General features: G+C 32.5%; 3 protein-coding genes and 1 long non-coding RNA gene across 7 annotated transcripts in view; 2 read left to right on the forward strand and 2 right to left on the reverse strand.

Annotated features, from left to right (window-relative positions):
* Positions 1-6,801, forward strand: part of LOC126743430 (dmX-like protein 2) — a 141,821-nt gene extending 135,020 nt beyond the window's left edge. For all 4 annotated transcript variants that reach the window (XM_050450528.1, XM_050450529.1, XM_050450530.1 and 1 more), the window contains one exon: positions 1,231-6,801. The gene's annotated coding sequence lies outside the window, so the exon portion shown is untranslated. The remainder of the gene's footprint in view (positions 1-1,230) is intronic.
* A 2,225-nt stretch (positions 6,802-9,026) lies between these two features.
* On the reverse strand, positions 9,027-11,074 carry LOC126742834 (uncharacterized). Its single transcript, XM_050449639.1, has 2 exons — positions 10,073-11,074; positions 9,027-10,028 (listed from the first exon to the last, which is right to left on the reverse strand). Exons 1-2 carry the CDS (start codon positions 11,072-11,074, stop codon positions 9,027-9,029), a joined length of 2,004 nt encoding a protein of 667 aa, XP_050305596.1.
* On the reverse strand, positions 9,898-13,520 carry LOC126743261 (uncharacterized). The gene is made up of 3 exons (XM_050450263.1): positions 13,172-13,520; positions 11,840-12,668; positions 9,898-10,028 (listed from the first exon to the last, which is right to left on the reverse strand). The coding sequence occupies exons 1-2, from the start codon at positions 13,518-13,520 to the stop codon at positions 12,100-12,102; spliced, it is 918 nt and encodes a 305-aa protein (XP_050306220.1). The 3' UTR covers positions 9,898-10,028; positions 11,840-12,099.
* Positions 13,512-14,690, forward strand: LOC126743263 (uncharacterized). Its single transcript, XR_007662826.1, has 3 exons — positions 13,512-13,729; positions 14,163-14,342; positions 14,403-14,690. It is a non-coding gene; the product is annotated as an uncharacterized LOC126743263 (long non-coding RNA).
* Positions 14,691-19,867: the final 5,177 nt, after the last annotated feature.

Below are 19,867 nucleotides of genomic sequence, written 5' to 3' on the forward strand. Positions count from 1 at the left end.
TCAATTCAATATTGATGTAGCTAAAAGCTTTAATGTTTTCCGTAATTTTACGACCCGAAAAGAATTATACACGATCACCTTTGGTTTAAAACCACAAGAGTAATTTCTAACCTTTTAATTTGTGAGCCCAGAATGCTTAATAGTGCATTCGTAATAACATATTTATTTCTTGAGAAACTGGGTGCATTTAATAGTAGCCCATTATAAAATTACTAACAACTTGATGCAACAATTAATGTTTTATGTGAACTTGTTGAAAACATAACTTGTTAAAATCACTGTATTTCATCCCTTGATATGTAATATACCATCTTCCCTTAACACCTAATGATAAAAATTATTTTAAGAGGAAATTCAAAAAACCTTATTAAAAGAAAAGTTCATATTAAATATTGGGTTTATATTATATATTAAATATTAGGTTTTATTTTCCTTAGAGCTATTACAATAAATTGTAAGAACACCTATGGCTATTAGATCACGAAACTGAGCGCGTAGAAATTCTAGATTGTATCTAGGAAATCTAACAATTAGAAACGAACGTGTTTTTTAGTACCAATAACAATGCGTGACGAAAAAAACGTGCTTTATTAAATTTTACGACGACGACTTTATTAAGTAAATAAAATTTGACGTTAGACTGTCAAAAGATTAAATTAAGGCTCTGATGAAGAGCCTCAACTGTTGGAAAACATCATCACTTGCGATGAAACCTAAATATTCTAATACAACGTTAAAACCAAGCGGCAATCCCTGCACTAAAAAACTGCTGCATTCCCAAAAATAAAAAAAAGTATGTCAAAATTTAAAGCCATGCTAATCGTTTTTTTAGACATCAACGGCATCATCATGGGTTAATAAATTCTAGAAGATCAAACGGTAAACCAAATCTAATAATTGACATTATATGAAACGGCCAGAAATGTGGGAAAAACAAGCCATAGATCTTGCATCAGGACAATGCACCTGCCCGTAACGTGCTATCTGTGAAGCGTTATTTAGCCTCTCGAGGCATTCTTACAAAAGAAAACTTCCAGCATTTTTTCCCAGCTTTGACCGATGGAAAAAGTGCATGGAACAGTGTGTGGTGACAAGTACTTTCCACATTGAATGGGAGCGAATATTTGATTGTAGAATAATTTTGAAATTAAAACTCGTTAATGAGCACTCTTGTTTTTTAATAGCCAGACGTCGTATTTATAAAAGAAATCTAAAACTTTTGTTTTTCAGGGATACCGTTAAATGCTCTGTAGATGCAGCCTTCTATATATTCATCTCTGCATAGCCTATTACTATACTATTTTGTTATAAGAAAATGAAAGTGCGCTTTAACTTTTAAATATAACGTTTGTAGTCTTTATCGTAACTTAAATATATAAACAGTATTAGGTAATGATAGCAGATAGAAGATGCACATTTTTAATTTAAAGTTTAATAATAGAATAAATTAAAGTAGAATTTTTGAAAAAGGTATTATGGCATATATAGTTGCTTCCTAAAAATGTGTTTTTTACATCATGTAATTTATCATTATTATAGTTTTAAAAGAGTTAGGATAAGAGCTTTTAATTATTTTTGGGATTTAAAATTTTTTAAAAAATAATAATAGTATTCGAGGTGTTAATAACCTAAGTTTGTTTGATTCAACGCATATTTTAAGCACTATAGTGAAAATATGACAAAACATGTTTTTTTAATATCTGCCCCGACATGCGCCTTCGCATCAATTATGCACAATTTGCCACTTTGCTAGCATTTCCTGATCCTGTATATATATATATTGTTAATTTTCAAATAACACAATTTTAAAATGTGCGTCAACAGTAACATAATAGTTTAATAAAAAATTATTTTTGTGATACTTAATAATCAACTGTTATCAATTTATTTTATTTATTAGTTTGCCAAAGCAATTATTGTTAGTGTTTTAGCTTTTAGAGTATTGCATTTATAAAATGGAAATAAAATAATCTCTGGTTAAATATGTCTTTTCGTGTAATAATCATAGTTGTATCTAGGCTAGAAATTAACAAAAATGTAATGCTTAAATTAATTATTTTTTTGTAGCGAGTGTCCCACTAAGAATGGCTTTCGACTGTCTCGGAATATAATAGTCTTATGGCCGGCGAAACAAAAGTATTATTAAAGAGGTTGCTGGAAGTTATTTCCAAATTCCTAGCGAGGCCACTATAGACCACAACTTTTATGAAGGAAAAGAAAAGAGATGAAGGAAGACAAATTGCAAACCATTTCGTTTTATATGCTAAACCAAAGTGATGGAGGAAGGCTAGTCCTATTTGAGTTCGATTTGGGTAATCGAAATCAAATGAACTCATTAACTCAGAAAATGAAGTCTCATTAAAAAAATGTTTGAATCTGTTCCATTTGATTGATTGATTTTTGGTATGATGGACGCGTCAGGAACGAAACTATTTGGCGCCATTAATTTAATTTATTGACATATTTTTCTCATATCGTGTAAGGATAAATTGTTTGTATTATTCTCTTTTTTTAAATATTTTATCATATATATTTGGTAGTTCACAAACTGAATGATGTTTGTATCTTTTTCTAAAATTGGTTTTATGTTTACGCTATGATTGCCAGAGGTTACATTTCAGTCTATTATTCTATTATTCTTTAAGTAATTACATTCTGATAGAAAATGTTTAACTGTTAGAATTACATTACAAAAATTACATCTGGGCGGGGGATCTTTTTTTTTTAAATGTGAGTGGGTTAAGTATGTATGACCTATAGGAAGCATTTTCCAAATGGTATTTTCTCTTTTAGTAAGGTGTGGGGAGTGAAATGAATTTTTAAAAATTGGTTTTGTTTCATACAATTTGTTGCCGTTTCTTACTAAATCCCAGTTTTTTTTTATCTGGATTATCAAAGATGTCTGTAAGATAATTTTTAATTTCAGCTTTGCTATGTAAATTATTGACTGGCTTGCCCTTAGTTACGGCGTGTTTCGCAAGACAATCCACTTTTTCGTTCCCCTTAATTCCTACATGGCTGAGGATCATTTATAAAAATGAAAAATTTTTGTTTTGTTTTATTGCAGTAGTAAGAAGATCTAGAATTTGATGAATAAGGCTATTGGATGACTTATGTTTAATTGATTGTAAGGAGCTATAATAAAAAAAATATCCTGATTTATATTTTGAGCTGCATATCTGATCCCTTCCTTAATGGCCAGGAGTTAAGCGCAGAAAACAGATGAAATTGGGTTCAATTTAAACATTAGAAAGAATTCTTTTAAATACACCGCTGCTCCTACACCTGCTGAGGTTTTAGAGCCGTCTGTATAGATCTGGAACGGTGATTGGAAATGTTCGTGTATTATATTATTAAATCTAGCTCTAATTATTGATAGGCAGACATTATTTTCATTAAATATGTTTCATGTCAATTCAGTGTTTATATTTAAAAGGGACGATAACCAAGGAGGAAAGTTGTTTGTTCTTATTGGTTCGAAAGAAGGAAGATTTATATCGAGTTCTTCAAGCGCATCTAGAATTCTATTGTATATACCTTTAGAATTTCTGTTGTTTTGAAGGGCTTATGAAGTTGGAATTATTTTATAATCTATTAGGAAGGGCCTTTATCTTAGTCATAATGCGTACTTTAAGAGGAAAAATCGTCTTTCGTCTTTGAATCGGTGATGTTCCAAAAGCCTTAGTTGATAGTCTAGTGCTTAGTTTTGTATCGGATATAAAAAGACGGTCTGGCAGAATCATAAATAAAGTTGCCATAGTCCAATTTAGGAAGAATTATTGACTTATAGATCTACATTAAAATGGTATATTCTGAGCTCCAGGAGGTATTAGATAGGGCACGAAGAATATTGAGATCTTGGGCTGTTCTTCTTTTAATTAAAATGTTGTTTCCAATTCAGTTTATCATCAAAAATCAAGCCTAGGAATTCAATATTTTTATAGGAATGTTAATGTTTTCAATATGGAAATTTTTTAGTTTTGGGCAATTTCTTCTTTTGTATTTGTGTATTATAGAGTATTTTTAAGGAGAAAACCTCCGTCCTGTTGTATTGACCATTTATGCAAATTGTTTAGACATATTTGAATAACCCTTTCACTGGTCCTAGCTACAGCAAACGAGAGGTAAATCAAAATATCATCTGCAAAAACTCTGTATGTAATCTAAATAAATTTTGTCAAAGAGTTCATAAATAGGGTGAAGAATGTTGTACTTCAAAGGTATTTGTAAAGCAATTCTGAAGAAGTACTCTAGCAAAACGAGGCGTCAAAAAGTTTTCAATAAAAAAGATTACCTACAATATCTAACTTCTTCAGTTGTAAAAGAATGTTGTGCTTCCAAGTGTTGTCATATGCTTTACTGATGTCTAGAGAACAAGCCAACAGGTGTTTCCTTTCTGCCAAGGAGGCCTGAATATCCATCTCAAAACCTGCCAGGTGGTCTATTATAGATCTGTTGACGAAAACCGTACTGATCTTGCATCAGCACGTCCTTTGCTTCCAATAACCAGGCAAGACGACTGTTAGCCATTCTTTCTAGTCTTGTATAATATATACAGTAGATATAGTATATATAGTATATATATATATATATATATATATATATATATATATATATATATATATATATATATATATATATATATATATATGTATCTGTAGCTATCTATCTCGTTTTTAGCTTTTTCAAGTTTATGAATCGGTACTAAAGTAGCACGTCTCCAGCTATTTGGAAAAGTATTTTCCTTCCAAATAAAATTAAACAATTTTAGGATAGCTTCCAGGAATTTGGTAGATTAGAAATCATAGAAATTAGAATTCCATCTGATCCAGGTGCCGAATTTCTAGCTGCCTTTACGGATTTTCTTAGTACTTCTATAGAGAATAGAAGGTTGTATGGTAATAAATTCTGAATAGAAAAGTCAATTTGTGTATTTTCACTTTTTGTTTTATATTGTATCACACTAGTATTATAGCATGTATCTGATGAATGTAATTTGTAATATTTAGCAAATTCTTGACTTAAGAGAGTTTTATCTGTAATCCGTGAACCATTTATAAGCAAACCCGGGATAGACCTAGAAGGGTGCATTTCATTTTACTAATATTCTGCCATACCTCATGATTGGACATGGAGGAGTTTAGTGATGAAGTAAAGTTTTTGAGTATTTGTCTTCGAGGAAGATTCTCTTTATGAAGAAGAGGAGCGAGATCGACAATGGAAACTAGAGGAAGACTGCGAAGGTCTCTTTGTTTTCTTGGGAAGAGGAATTTTTATTGTTTTGGTGGATTTTTTTTTTAGTAATTGGAAAATGAAGGAGGGGAAAGTGAAGGAGTTTGTGGCGTTGGGATATGAGAGGATGGGGAAAGGGGTGGATGATTGGGAGTTTCTTGGGGTAGGGTTTTTATGAAGAGGATCCTTGTTAGGGAGTTCCGATTTTTGGTGACAATGTTGGAATACGTTGGAACCTCGGGGTCGTTAAGCCCGTATCAAAGAGTATCTCTTTTGGCCGTCTGAGGGAGAATCTGTTCTAATTTCTTGCTAAATCTTCCGAGTTCCATTAAAAAAAAATTATCTTAAATTTTCGCATTTATTTAGCGGTAAAATCGCAAATTTTAAGCAATCCTTACAAACCGAGACTCTTGAGATGCGTGCGCTTTAAGTGGAAGAATTTTTAGCATCTTCACGAATAGATTAATACAAGATAGATTAAAAAATTTATAATTGTAGGAATGCTGGAAAAATAATGGAATATATAATTGTTAATTTGAAAACTGTTAGATATGAAAAAATATTGGGAAAAAAAGATTCATAAAATAATTGCCATATTATGACAACATATAAAGGGTATTCCGCTTGAAATGTCAACGTTTGGCATCGTTAAGAATATTGTAGATCATTAGACACTATAAAATACTTAAGTTGCCATCTTACCTGAGAAATATTTTGTAAAAATGCCATCTTCTTATTCGCCATAGAAATTGCTCCCTTAAGCGGCCATTCAAGGATCTTGAAAATATTTTCAAGTTCCTTATGACTATTAATTTCTGAGATTTAGCCAAAAGCGACTCTTAGTGAGATGGACAGCCGATACATTAGTCAGTGCAGCATTTATATTATTTAAATTTAAAAACTGTTGGTAAAGTTAAAAGCATAAAACAGATTGTTAAAATATTTAAGGGTTTTTAATGGTTTACCTACGGGAAATAAATCATTATTTTATCTTAGTCACCTGATGTATAATGTAAACATTTATTTTGTGTTTTCCTTTATAATTTATTATAAGTAATTGTGATGATCTTAGCATTAAAATTAATAGACCACAAAAGTGAATTTTATGTAAAACTATTTTAAAACGATACATATTGGAAATATTAGCATTGATTTTGTCTATTTTACACTGAAAAAATTATGAAATAATTATACGTTCTATTGATATCATTTACTAGAAAAATTATTGTTTATATTTTATTGCAACCAATGTTAGTTCATACTTAGACATTTCTCCAACAGTGGCTTAGTACAATTGGCACGCCACTTAAAAATAGTATTAAAAAAGGTAAGGTCTTTAAATGTTTATTGTTTTTTTAGTTTGTGATTGTTCGCTTTATTATATGTTTTATTTGACAATATTGGGAAATTGTCTTTATTTTTGCTATTATTGGTATAATTTCATTTTTTTAGTTAATAATATCCTTTATGAGATGTGCAAACTGTAAAGATAAGACAATTTTTTTGTTGTATTTCTGTGACATTGTATTTATGTCTCCTATATATCCAATTAAATCTATCATATGTTAATTTCGTCGTTTTATTGCAGTAATTCTTTATATTCGAACATTATTTATTAACACTACGTATGGATTAATCAAAGAATTTCGTTTAGATTAATAAGACATGAACTAGGATCCAATGCAAGCGCTATAAAAGCACACATGCTGTTTGTTTAATATCTAAATTTAGCTAACAAGCTCTATTCTCATACAATTTGTTTTCGTATATGTTTGAATGACTATTCAATAATTTAAACGCTTATTGCATGATATAAATTAAGACAATAATGCCATAGAATATAAAATTGGGTTAAACAAGTCAAGAGATTAATTAAGATACTTACGCGAAACTACAAAAGATATAATCGCAGCCAGTTTATTAGAACAGTCATGGCATTTATGAAAGGAAGATATATCAACATTCCATTTAATAAATTAGCGTAATTTAGACGCGTAAGAAAAGTCCATTGCCGAAAATCTTCAGAAAAATTGTATGTCTCATTTTCTATTTACGTTAACGTACCTCGGGCATAAATCACAAATCAAACTGTATAAATCCGTAAGTTTACTTAATAAATGACAGAATATTATAATGATCCTTTTGAAGCCTGTATGCATGTAATATTTTAAATACGTATTGTGATTTTTTAATATACATAATCAACTAATCTTAAATAAAGGCAGGTAACAAAGACACAAAATATAAATACTTCGTAGCGAAATTATAAATATATTAGTGTTTGCTTAAACCCTATAGGATACAATAAAAATAATAATGAAATGGAGATATTCACTCCAACGAAACTATGTTCTAATAGCTTTCCACTGTCAGAGAGTGAAAAGTTATTATTTTAATTTAACATATGATTGAAATGTTGACCTATTAATACATTTCATATTAGTTTTTTTTTAAATGAATATGCGTTGGATGAAAAACTGCTGATAGTAATGCTGTATTACAATTGTCAAGAAAATGTCAGAGCGGCAAAAAGATATATTGTCCATTTTCACAGAAATATATCCGTAAACAATTATTAGAATTAAAAGCCTATTTGACGAATTCATTACATAACAAAAAAAGAAACTTCTTAACATTCAGCTAACTTTCTCTGGACTGCTCTTTTATATAGTGTGCCTCCGATTAAGTCGGCACTATTGGTATCATTGTTAATCATGTATAAGATACAGGGTCCAGTAAAGTAGTAGGATTTTTTCTGCTCATGAAAATAGTGAAAGAAAATATAAAAAGTGTACTTTTGTTGAATGAAATCTGTATATTTTTACATAAATCAAAAGGAAATTATTTTCTGAATAAAAAAGTTTAGTGACACTAATAGCTTAAACCTAAAAAGTTATAGCGATATTATTAATTTAACCAAATTTAGGCAAGTTCGAACATTTTAAGAGCAAAACCAATAATTCATTGTTTGAATAATAAAATGACAGTAGCCATAGAGATTTAATAAAAAAAATTAAAAGTGACAGTTACACGTTAGCAAAGTTTGTGATTTTTGTAAAATCTAAATTAGTGTTTATTTCGATCTAAGGTGAATATTGTTAACCTAACCTAGCTTTAGATTTATTGCTAGTTGTAATGTGATCTGTGTAGGTATATATCTAGGTAAAAAGTTTTTTGGCATACTTATAAACGTTCTTTTTTATACTATTTTTATTTACTTTTAGAAAGTAGTTTTAAATACTATAATTTACTTGAGGTATAATTAAAAAATTAAATGAACTTACCTGAAGTGAACTTCAATTTTAATTATATTAGGCCTCGTCGAAGTAAATAAGATCAATTGTAGTACCTCTATTTCCTGAGTCAGACCACACAATTCAAAGCTAAAAATAAAAAGTTTTGACAACATCGCCTTCTGTCGGTACCCCCGCTGTCCCGTCCGTCGAGCCTCATTTCTTCAAAGCCATATTGTTGCATAAACATATGGGATTTTTTATCGGGATCTGGGTGGGCCCTTATTTACTTCGACGAGGCCTAATATAATTAAAATTGAAGTTCACTTCAGGTAAGTTCATTTAATTTTTTAATTATATTAGGCCTCGTCTCCGTAAATAAGATCAATTGTAGATGTTTAAAGCAAAAATGCAACAATATTATGCTTTTACAACTTATATATTAGGTAGAAAAAGCGAAAAACACAGAATAACTAAATAGCAATTACTATCACTAATTTAAATACCTAATTAGTGTAAGTACAAAAACAGACCAAAAAAGAACATACTTAATATATAATATTAACAAGACAAAACGTCATTTGCAAAAGTATTTTTAGAAAGTAACGGTCGTTGATAAAAGTTTGCAAAAGTACTGGACTTTTCGGTCCAGCCTGCTGACAGCCTAATAGTGTCGAGACTAACACCTTTACGGGCAGCTGCAAAAGTTGCAGCGTGCCTGGTGCTGTGTGCGGTAAACATAGAAATATCCACACCACTTTTGCTTAACATACATTTAATCCATCTACTGATAGATTGAGAACTCGCATCTTTGTGAGGCTTTTTGGGTAATATAAAAAGACTTTTGCAAGAAGTGTTTCTTAAATTTTTTGTTCGCTTAAGATAACATAAAATAGCTGTATAAACACATATTTCTAAGTCTTGTTTGAAAATGGGCAGTACTAATGTGGGTTGAAATCTGTTAGGTCCTGAGGTTTTTATTCTTTTAGGAATCTTAATTGTTATATTGTCTTTAGAAATAACTAAATTCTCTAGTTGAATACTCGCTAAAGTTTGTACCCTCTGTCCAGTTGTAAGAGCCAGTAATATGGCCACTTTTTGTGTTAAAATGTCTAATTTAATGTTTTCGTTAGAAAGAGTTTTTACATAGGTAAGAACAGTGGAAGGGTCCCAGGTAACGTTGTACTTAGGTAAACTGGGTCTTAAACCATACACTCCCTTAAAAAATCTTTTTAATCTATAATCATTAGCTAAATCTGGTGAGGCTATTTGTGATATTGCGGATCGGTAGCAATTAAGAGAGCTATAGGATGCCCCTTTGTTAAAGCGGATTGTTAAAAATTCTAAAACTAAGGGTACAGTAATATCAAAGACATCTATATTTTTATCACAACAAAATTGCCACCACAGTTTTAAACCTACGTTATATTGCTTGTTTGTCGAGTTTGATATTGAAGCTGTACAGATCTCTAATGACATGTCCGGGACTTTTCCATTTTGTAGTGCTTGCACGATAAGACTCCGGCCACCAGGGAAAGATTTTTCCAGAGCGGGTGTGGAGTTCTATGAATGGAAAAAAGAAGGTTTTTATCTGGTTTAAAGTAGACAGGATCTTGTGCTAGTAAGGAGCGAAAACCCGGATACCACGGTTGTGAATTCCAATTTGGAACTACGACAACTCCCTCAGCTTTATCGTCAATTATTTTTTGAAGGACACGTAGAATGACTGAAAATGGAGGAAAGGCGTAAAAGTAAAACTGGCCCCCGTCTAGAGTAAATGCATCCACTGCCCAAGATTCTGGATCTTCTCCCCAGGATACAAATTTTTTACATTTTGCATTAGTTCTCGAAGCAAATAGATCGATCTGTGGCTGCCCAAAAGAAGATGTAATAACTTGAAATTTATCTTGGTTTAATTCATATTCAGTGGCAATGTCGAGACTCCGGGATTCTTGGTCAGCAATTGTATTGTCTTTGGATTTTATGTACGAGGCGAAAATATAAATATTTCGTCTTTCGCACCACTGCCAAATTTCTTTGGTCAAAATGTTTAGTTTGGGAAACTGAATACTTCCCATCCTATTGATAAATGCAATGGCCGTGGTGTTATCAATTCGACATAAAATGTTGACGTTAGATAGATGAGATGCAAAACATTTTAGACCAAAAAAACTTGACAGGAGCTCCAAATAATTAATGTGGTGAGTTTTTTCAGTTGGAGACCAAAAACCATGGGATTTTTCGCCATTACAACATACTCCCCAACCGCTGGGGGAGGCATCAGAAAAAATTTCAATTTTATAATTCATTGGCCCCAAAGAATTAAAGGCGAATGGGATGTTAGTTAACCACCAATCAAAATCATTTGACAAGTTGCTAGGAATCGACATGCGGGAATTGTAATTTCCATTACAACTTTGGAGAGCTAAAAATTTCTCACGTTCAAATGCTTTCGTGTAGAGCCAGCCATACTTAACTGCTGGACATGCAGACGTTAATATACCAATAAATTTAGCAAATTCCCGAATTTTACATTTTTCCCTCCCCCTAAATTGTTTAACGGAATTGATAATCTTTTTTCTTTTTTCCTTGGGTAATGACACTGTCATATTATTAGAATTGTATATAAACCCCAAATATTTACATTCCTTTGAGGGAATAATGCAACTTTTATTGTAATTTATAATAAAACCAAGAGATTCAAGAAGGGATATTGTCGTAGAAATATTATATTTACACTCTAGTGATGATTTTCCAAATAAGAGAAAATCATCTAAAAATAAAACTGATATCCAGCCTTTGCTCCTTAAAACACCTAGAACTGGTTTCATAATTTTTGTAAACACTAAAGGAGCACAATTCAACCCAAAAGGTAGGCAATTAAATTGGTAGAGCTGTTTATTAAATTTAAACCTCAGATATTTTCGATGGCATTTTGCCACGGGAATAAGAGTATAAGCATCTTTAAGATCTAATGTGGCCATATAACAGTTTTGGCTCATAAGGCAAACAACGGTCTTATGGTCTTCAATTTTAAAATGATCACATTTTACAAATTTATTAGGACCTTTTAAGTTCATTATTAGTCTTTTAGAACCATCAGACTTAGGGGTTAGAAAAATGCTAGATAAAAATTGATTATTACACGGCTTAACCCTACTTACAGCACCCGTCTTAAGTAATTTACCTATTTCTTGCGAAAGTTCTTTAAACTCATTGGAGGACCAATAAGGTTCTCTAGGTATACATCTTTGTATCGGATTTTTATCAAAAGGAATTTTAAAATGTTGGATATGTGACAAAATAATTTTGTCCGACGTAATTTTACGCCAAGAGTTATTGAAATATTGTAAACGGCCTGCAGGGTCACTAACCTTGGTATCTAACGACGACGTTTCTCTGTCTGCATCGGCTCCATTTTTCTGTAAGATCTGCAACGTTGAGGGTCTCGAGTCTGAGTATAAAGGAGGGTCCTGGATTGGTACTGTTGTCGCCTGCCTCGGTATCCCCCCCGAGTGTCCTGAGACAGACTCCTGAAGTTTAAATTAGTCCTTGGGGCTCTTTTGGTTTCCTTGGGTTTAGGTGCTGGCTTGAAGGTTTTTATTGTTCGTTCCAGCTGTTTGGAAGCTTCTAATCATTTGTCGACATTGCATCCAAAAAGCCATTCGTCCGTTGGGGCAGCTAATAATGATTCTTTAGTTATCTTATCCAGATTATAGCAGGCAAGTTCTTTTCGAGCAGATGTCTCGATATGGAAAACATCCGTAAGCAGGCGACCCGCGTCACATAAGGGTTTGATATAGGGTTTGTCCCCCTCCCCCTCTTCATTTAAGATGGAGGTAATTGCCTGTCCAATAGCCGATATACCTGAACCTATTTGGCACTGCAGTTGCATTAACCGGGTATCTCTCTGTTTAACGGACTCTGAAAGCATTCTTTCCAGAAACTCATTTAGTTTGGGGGTTCCAAGGAACGAAGCATTTTCAGGGGTCGCATACTTCTTTATTAGATCAGACTTTTCATTTAAGTCCAGCCCATTGTCCACTATACTTTTCCATGTTTCAACCATGTCTTCTTGTAGAGGAGGACCGAAAGACAATTTATTCTTAGCAACGTTGGTTCCAAACAATGATGCGTCAAAGTTTTTCTTAGTACTTGTGGAGGGCATTTCCCTGTCATTTTCATGGTGCTGGTCAGTTCCATCTGATCAGAAAAAAATTTCCATTATTAGTTTAAAGCCTCTGCTTACCAAGAATCAAGTACTTGGCGTAAGAATAAAACATAAAGGGTTTATTCAAAAAATATTAAAGCATAACTGTGTTCATAAACAGTTTAAACCAAATACCATATATTCATAGTATTAAATTTGGTAGTAGCTAGCACTTGCTAAATAAAATATTTTGGCCAGAAGAAAACAGTGTTCATAAACCGTTTAAACCAATACCATAGTAGGTAAGGATAGCCAACACATAGTGTATAAAAATATTTAATAAAACTGTGTTCATAAACAGTTTAAGCCAAATACATAATATGCGTATCCCTAAGGCTACATTTTTGGGACGTCTCTGTGTTCATAAACAGATTAGCCCATGTTTATTGTGTTCATAAACAATAAACATTCAGGAACCACTTAGTGTCAAGAATATTGGCCCACCAGCGTTATAAAGAAAAAAAACAAACAACTCAAAATTATTCAGTATACTTACAATCCATTGAGTTATTATCGTCAATACGGATAATATTGTCCCCATCTTCTGGTTCATTTTCCTTCTCACTTCCACTCGAGCTAGAATCCGATGTTATGATTCTACGGCGGCGGCGGCAACGCCGCGCCGGTCTTCTTGAGAGAGAGCGAAAGGCGCGTTCCGAATCCGAGCTGCTTGATGGCGATAAACAGGGGGACTTCCGAGAACCACGTGCATGATTTTTTCCGTCGGATCGATAGCGTGGGGATTTATTACCGCGTTTTAACAGTTTTGAGAGAGTTTTCTCAATATTATTTACCTTGAGATCTAGATCACTGTCACTGTCATGACTTCTTTTACGTTTATACATTTTTTTTTTTTTTTAATGGTTAAACACAAATATTTTGTACACGGTACCGAAAAATAAAAGGCGAAATAACTCGCGCGCGCGAACGGTCTGACACACAAAACGAGAATGAGGCTCGACGGACGGGACAGCGGGGGTACCGACAGAAGGCGATGTTGTCAAAACTTTTTATTTTTAGCTTTGAATTGTGTGGTCTGACTCAGGAAATAGAGGTACTACAATTGATCTTATTTACGGAGACGAGGCCTAATATAATAGATTGTTTTATATACCTAGGAGCTGAGATTTAATCTACTCATCTCTGAGCTCGTTTTTTCTTTTCAATATCCTACCTAACTTTGTAATGAATATTAAAATTAAAAAACAATAAAAACAACAAGAAAACCTACTTTTTTAAAAAATACCTTATTTGAAGTAAAATTAAATTAAAAATATAAACAAAATATACTTATCTTTCAAATTTCCTGCTATATAATAACTCCTTCCTAATTCGACAATACTTTAAATACTTTTTTATATAATTTCACGGTTAATTAACAGTTTGTCAAACTTTTACTTTTTTTGGCAAAAACAACGCTTTTATCGATTTTAATAATTTTTTTTGGGACGAATGAAGTGGTGAGGCCACTTTTTGACAAATTATAGGTGATTTGACTTGTCGAGAGATGGACTTACAGCACATTTGTATTAATAAAGGGAAAAAAAGAATACGCCACTGAAACCTGGCTTAACAAAGGATATATTGTTTAAATATGGCAAGATAGCCAGTGCTTGCCAAGTACATATGGAAGGTCGGTCAAAGTCAAGACGGTATCGTAAAAGAAGGTTTGAATTAATGCAGATGTTCTCGAGGATTATTTTGGAGAAATGTAACATTTTTTCCAGTTGATTTGGTGGTGGTCTTGGACAACGCTAGCTGCCATTCACCGCGCATAGAGAAGACCCTTATTACATCCTAGAGAAAAGAAGAAATTATGGATTGGCTAACTGATGCGAATATTAAGTTGAAACCTGACATGATAAAAAAAAGTTTAGCTTAAGAGTTAATAGCCTTAGCAAATATTCACAAATCACGCTATCATAAATATATTGTGGAAGATTTTATATATAGATATAATATTATTTATATTTTTTATTAACTTTCAATAAAGTTATAATACTTGGTTTAATTTATATTGTTGTACCCTGCCTGCACGCCTTTGTCGCCCATTTTCAGTATTTTTTCGATGGATAGCAATGGAAAAAGCTTATAAACTAAGCCAAAACCCGGCAAACCTGGGTGGTACTACTGGCAAGGAAATGCATCATTGTGGATGATTTATGGATTATTATGGAAACTATAAGAATGGCATACAGGGTGACCCTCCACTCTGTACCCTTTTGCATACTTAATAAGGTTATTATTCTCTACCTATTTGAAATAGATTATAAGCATTTAAAACAGTATAATTTTATATAAAGATATCTTTCCGAGAATTTGTAGTTTTTGAAATATTTGCAATTTAATATTGTTTTAACATAAGAATACTATACGGTTTCTAAATACAGTTCCTGTATCAGCTGGCCATAATGGCGCGGCGCATTAAATGAATAATGTTGTTATAGTGTTATTTTTCAACAAAAAATAAATTAATTATTCTCAAGTACTTCTCCTAAATATATCAAGTTAAAAAAGAAAAAATAATATAATCAGATATTTTTTTTAGTCAGGAAGAATAATTATTTTTGTTAGGATTCGGTGATTTTTCAGTAAACGAATTTTAAAATGTATTAAGACAAATGGAGGTCATGTCGATCCTTTACTGGGAAATAAATGTATCTTTTGTATTTAATCATTTATTATTTTATTCATTCATTAATTTATTCATTCAAGTATATTTGGCGCTCTCTATGACATAATTTAAAAAAAGGTTTATTTTAAAATTTGCCATATAAAAAAGCCATTAACCAAATTTTGTTAAAAACGAATAATAAATGGTAAATTTAAGGCCAAAATAAAAAAAATACTACCTCATATACATACATGGTGTCCAAGATAAGGATCCTAAGCATGGGGATCTCGGTACCTGTTGGAGATACAGCTTCGGTTAAATTAGGAAAAAGTTGTGCACTTTGAAGCGTATTTACATGCCGTTGAGAAACTTCGAAAATTTCCGAGGCCTGCTGAGATATTTGGAAAAAACGGAAATTTGCCAATATCAATTTTATTTTTTCCTGGCTTTATTTTAAAAAATATCAAAAAACTATTGACACTTTTGATGTAGTACGTGATGGTGCTTTTAAATTTTATATCCGACGTTTCGTTTTCGAGAAACCATCATCAACTTTATTTTTGTATATGGCGCGAAAAGAAAGTACACCCTGTATCTGATTCCATTTTTTATTACAAATTCAATGATGTATCACATGTCACATTTTTTTTGTTCGTATATAAGTACGATACACGATTAAAAATTCTTAAAATAGGTGCATGAAATGGTATCCATGACCAGTTTAAGGTACATGATGTCAAAGATACACAGTAAATTACACTTTTACGAAGAATTGGATCATTTACGTTGATAGTTCATCTTGTTTATGCAAGATGTAGTCACTGTCGCAGAAGATGGGCATTAGTCCATTAAATGTTGTTAGAAATAAAATGATTTTGATCCGTAATACTATCATTAATATACATAAGGTCAGAGCTTTTACTTGCATTATTAATCACCATGGCCTTCAAAAAATCCAACTTTTTGGCCTTGTCGCAATTATGCAATACTCTGATATTTTGTTTTGGCGGAAAAGTGTGTCTGTTCTGTAAAACTCGCTCAAACTCGCACTACAGATGCCACCAAAGTATGACAAAACTCTCTATGTTGTTAGTTTTGTCCTTTCAGTTTCTATTAAATTTAAAGACAACTTAATATTATCTTATCAAGTGAAGCGTTTAATAAAGAACTTAGCATCATCAAACCAATTACCTAGAATAACTTATTTCCACTTGGAATAATAGGCAGAATGTATTACAGATTTGTAAACAAATATAAAATGTAAAGTAGGTACATACAAAAAACATTATTCTCACGAACTCTATATTGCACAGAATATTATTTTATATCTTACCAATTATGAAATTACGGCCTTTGCCATGCAAGAGACAAGGTGGTCCCGATGGTGGTGGTGACGGTGGGAATCATTAAAACCTTGTATAGGAGGGCAGTCACAATATGTAAAAACAATGTTAACCTCTACAGAGAAATAGAAAGAAAGATAAAAAAATAGAAATAGAGAAGTATTACGAGTATCCAAGCAAACTAATAAAGGCAACTATTAGAAAAGCAGTAGAAATAAGAAAGAAAGAGCTACAGCAGCTAAATGAACCTACAGGATTTTTAACGATTCCGTACATCAAGGGTGCCGTACATCACTCGTGCAAAAGAGTTACATCATCGAAAAATTGTGACCAATTAATAAAAGATTATTTGCAAACGATGATTTTGTTTTTTCAACCCTGACATTGTGTATAGGAAAAATGCTGTGGATGCTTCAAATTTACCAAAAAACGTAAGTTTTTTTCTTTCATATCTATATCACCCTGTAGTGTCAAATCTGTAATGTAAAACATTTGATCTTGTCATAAATTTTTTTAAGGTTCAAGAATGGCAAACTCTTACTGTTCTTTTTCCATGGTGAATGAAATTCTCTCATGTAGACTAGTTGTAAAATTTAAAAAGTAAAACAATTGGTCTTCATTTACTCTCCAAATACAAATATCCGCCTATAAGCCATTATCTGTTTGGCGACAGTGCTGTGTTTTCTATTTACACATTTAGCGATTAAATTTGAAAAAATGTTGGTCTAAAAGTGTTTTTAATAGGCAAATTAAGTCTAAAGAGATCAACCTGTGTATACTACAATTTGCTAGTAATGATTCCATTAGTTCAATGTAGTCAGTTGGTGGTATACTGGGATAAAAGGTTCTTGACATCTAAAGACATTAGAATTGCGCTGGCTTGTATATTTATACATTTTAAATGTTAACGAACTCGATAGAAGTTTTGGTGAAAAAACAGCTCTCAAAGCCCGTGACCTCTCTCAAAACTTCATTCAACCAAGACCAAAGTTTGTAGCAAGGGGGAATCCACAAATCATGCCACCCGTCTGATTGGTTGTTCTTCTTTATGAACCTTTGAAAGCCTGTAGAGTTTCCTACCGCTCTCTATATCGACGCCTAATTAGGCTGTCTAAACGATAATATTATTTTAATCGAATAAATAATTCGTCAAATGTGATGATGAGTGAGAGCTGGAAAATAGTTAATGATATACGTCAAAAGAATAATTATAATTCAGAAGTTATGCTCGAGGTATCGATTGCTAAACGAAATAGATCCAACGAGTTACATGAAAAATGGGTCGATCATGAAGTCATTTTTCATTCTTCCAACTCACCTAGATTTTTAAAAAAAAACACCTCATTAAAAACCAAAATGCTTTTGGAGAGGATAGCTTATCAATAGGAAAAATGTTTTATTTACTCCGGTAGAATCGATCAATTAATTTTGGACATTGGGTGTATTTTCAAAATATTAAAAATTAGCGAAAATAATTCCTATCCATAAAGGTGGAAACTCCGAGAAGCCTGTCATTTTTCGACCTATTTGCTTGTTGTCTACTTTATCCAAATTGTTGGAGAATTCAGCCAAATCTCTTGATGATTTTTCTGAGAATAAACAACATCCCCAATATATCCCAATTTTATTTTCAAGAAAAGCGATGAACAGACGATGCTACTTACAACTTTGTTTTCTCTTTGTATAGCCAGACTAGTGGTAGGGTTTTTGCAGCAATCTTTTGTTATTTATTAAAGGCTTTTAAGTGTGTAAGTCATAAGATTTTGCTGCGAAAACTAGAAACTACAACGGGACGGGATGGACGTGATGCCACCAAATTTCTTGGCGTCATAAATTTAAACAACACACTTAGTTTAGCAAACAAAGTTTCTTCGAGTTATTTTGCTGTACGGCTAACAACTCAGGAACTTGGATTGAAAGTTGGTAAGAAGGTCCACTTTTTTCTAATTCAGTTACGCGTTAGGTATGGCATCTAATAGATAGATCTAATGGGATATAGAACAAAAGGCTGGTGTAGTTAGCTCTATATTGTCGAAAAAAGAAATCGGTGAAAAAAATGTATGCTCTTCGGAGGTACCCGGAAAAATTAAAAATCCCACATTTTAAACTTCAAAAGGTTTATATCATGGCTCCCATAGCCTCTATCGCCATAATTTTAACGTTTTTCCCTATTTTTGTCTTTCAGATTACAACGAGTTTATCCGAAAGGTTGTTGTTCTCTTATTGGCCGACACCTCGCTGTTATTTTTAAAGGCCGCTTTTGGAATTTTTAAAGTGCTCCCATTCCCTCAGACCTGCTCATATCCCATTAAAACCCGCTATTTTCATAATGTATGCTATGAGAATAAGACGCTGGTATGGTTAGTTTGATATCGTAGAAAAAAATGCCCAGAGGCACCCGAGAAATGAAAAATCCAAGAGTTTCAAGGTCGATATCTAAGCTCCCATGGTCTATAATTCTAAAGGCTTTTCCTTAGTTTTATTCTTCAGATTCCAACGAGACCATTTGCAAGGTCGTAGCTCTCTTTTTAGCCAAGATCTCGTATTTTTAGAGGTCAATTTTGGGCTCAAACATTTTTTTAAGGGGCTGTCTCTGTTTAATCTTCTGCAGTATAAGTACGGTGGTTTTGAAGGAGAGGATGATCAAGACTTTATCCTTATTGCATATATGTAGCAGGTTCCCGAGTATTTTTAAAGCAAATGTGACTCACTTTTCTCAAGGATTTTTCCTAAGAATGGTCTGTTTTTCCAAGGCTTGGGTAAAAGCGCCACACTGACTAACGCCATCTAACCCTAAGCTAGGTTGTTTAGTCAACTTATTTATTAGAGTTTCTGTTTTTTTTCGGCTTTTGATGCTCTTCTCTGGATGGATTCCGTCAGAGCCTGTAGATTTATAAGTCTTATGCGTATCGCCTAATTGATCTTTCAAATATTAATTTATTTGGTAATTTTTCAGTTTTTCTTACTTTCAGAAAATTAAAGTTTATTGTTGTTTCATCTTTCTTCCTTTTATCTCAAGATGTTCTTCGAAGTTCCTCTTATTGTCGGTCTCGTTTCTCTTGGGTTTCTTATCACGTTCTTTTTGCCCCTTTTTAAGATATGCCTTTAAGTTCAGTAAGTCCTCTTTCCTGTTGTTCTTCTCTTTCCTTCTTCTCTTTGTTTCTTATCTTGATCTTGTTTATGGTCTCGTTTCTCTTGCTCTTTTCTCTTTTTTTGATCCTGTATCTCTTTTTCT

This window comes from Anthonomus grandis, chromosome 12, assembly GCF_022605725.1.
Source record: "Anthonomus grandis grandis chromosome 12, icAntGran1.3, whole genome shotgun sequence".
Lineage (NCBI taxonomy): Eukaryota > Metazoa > Arthropoda > Insecta > Coleoptera > Curculionidae > Anthonomus > Anthonomus grandis.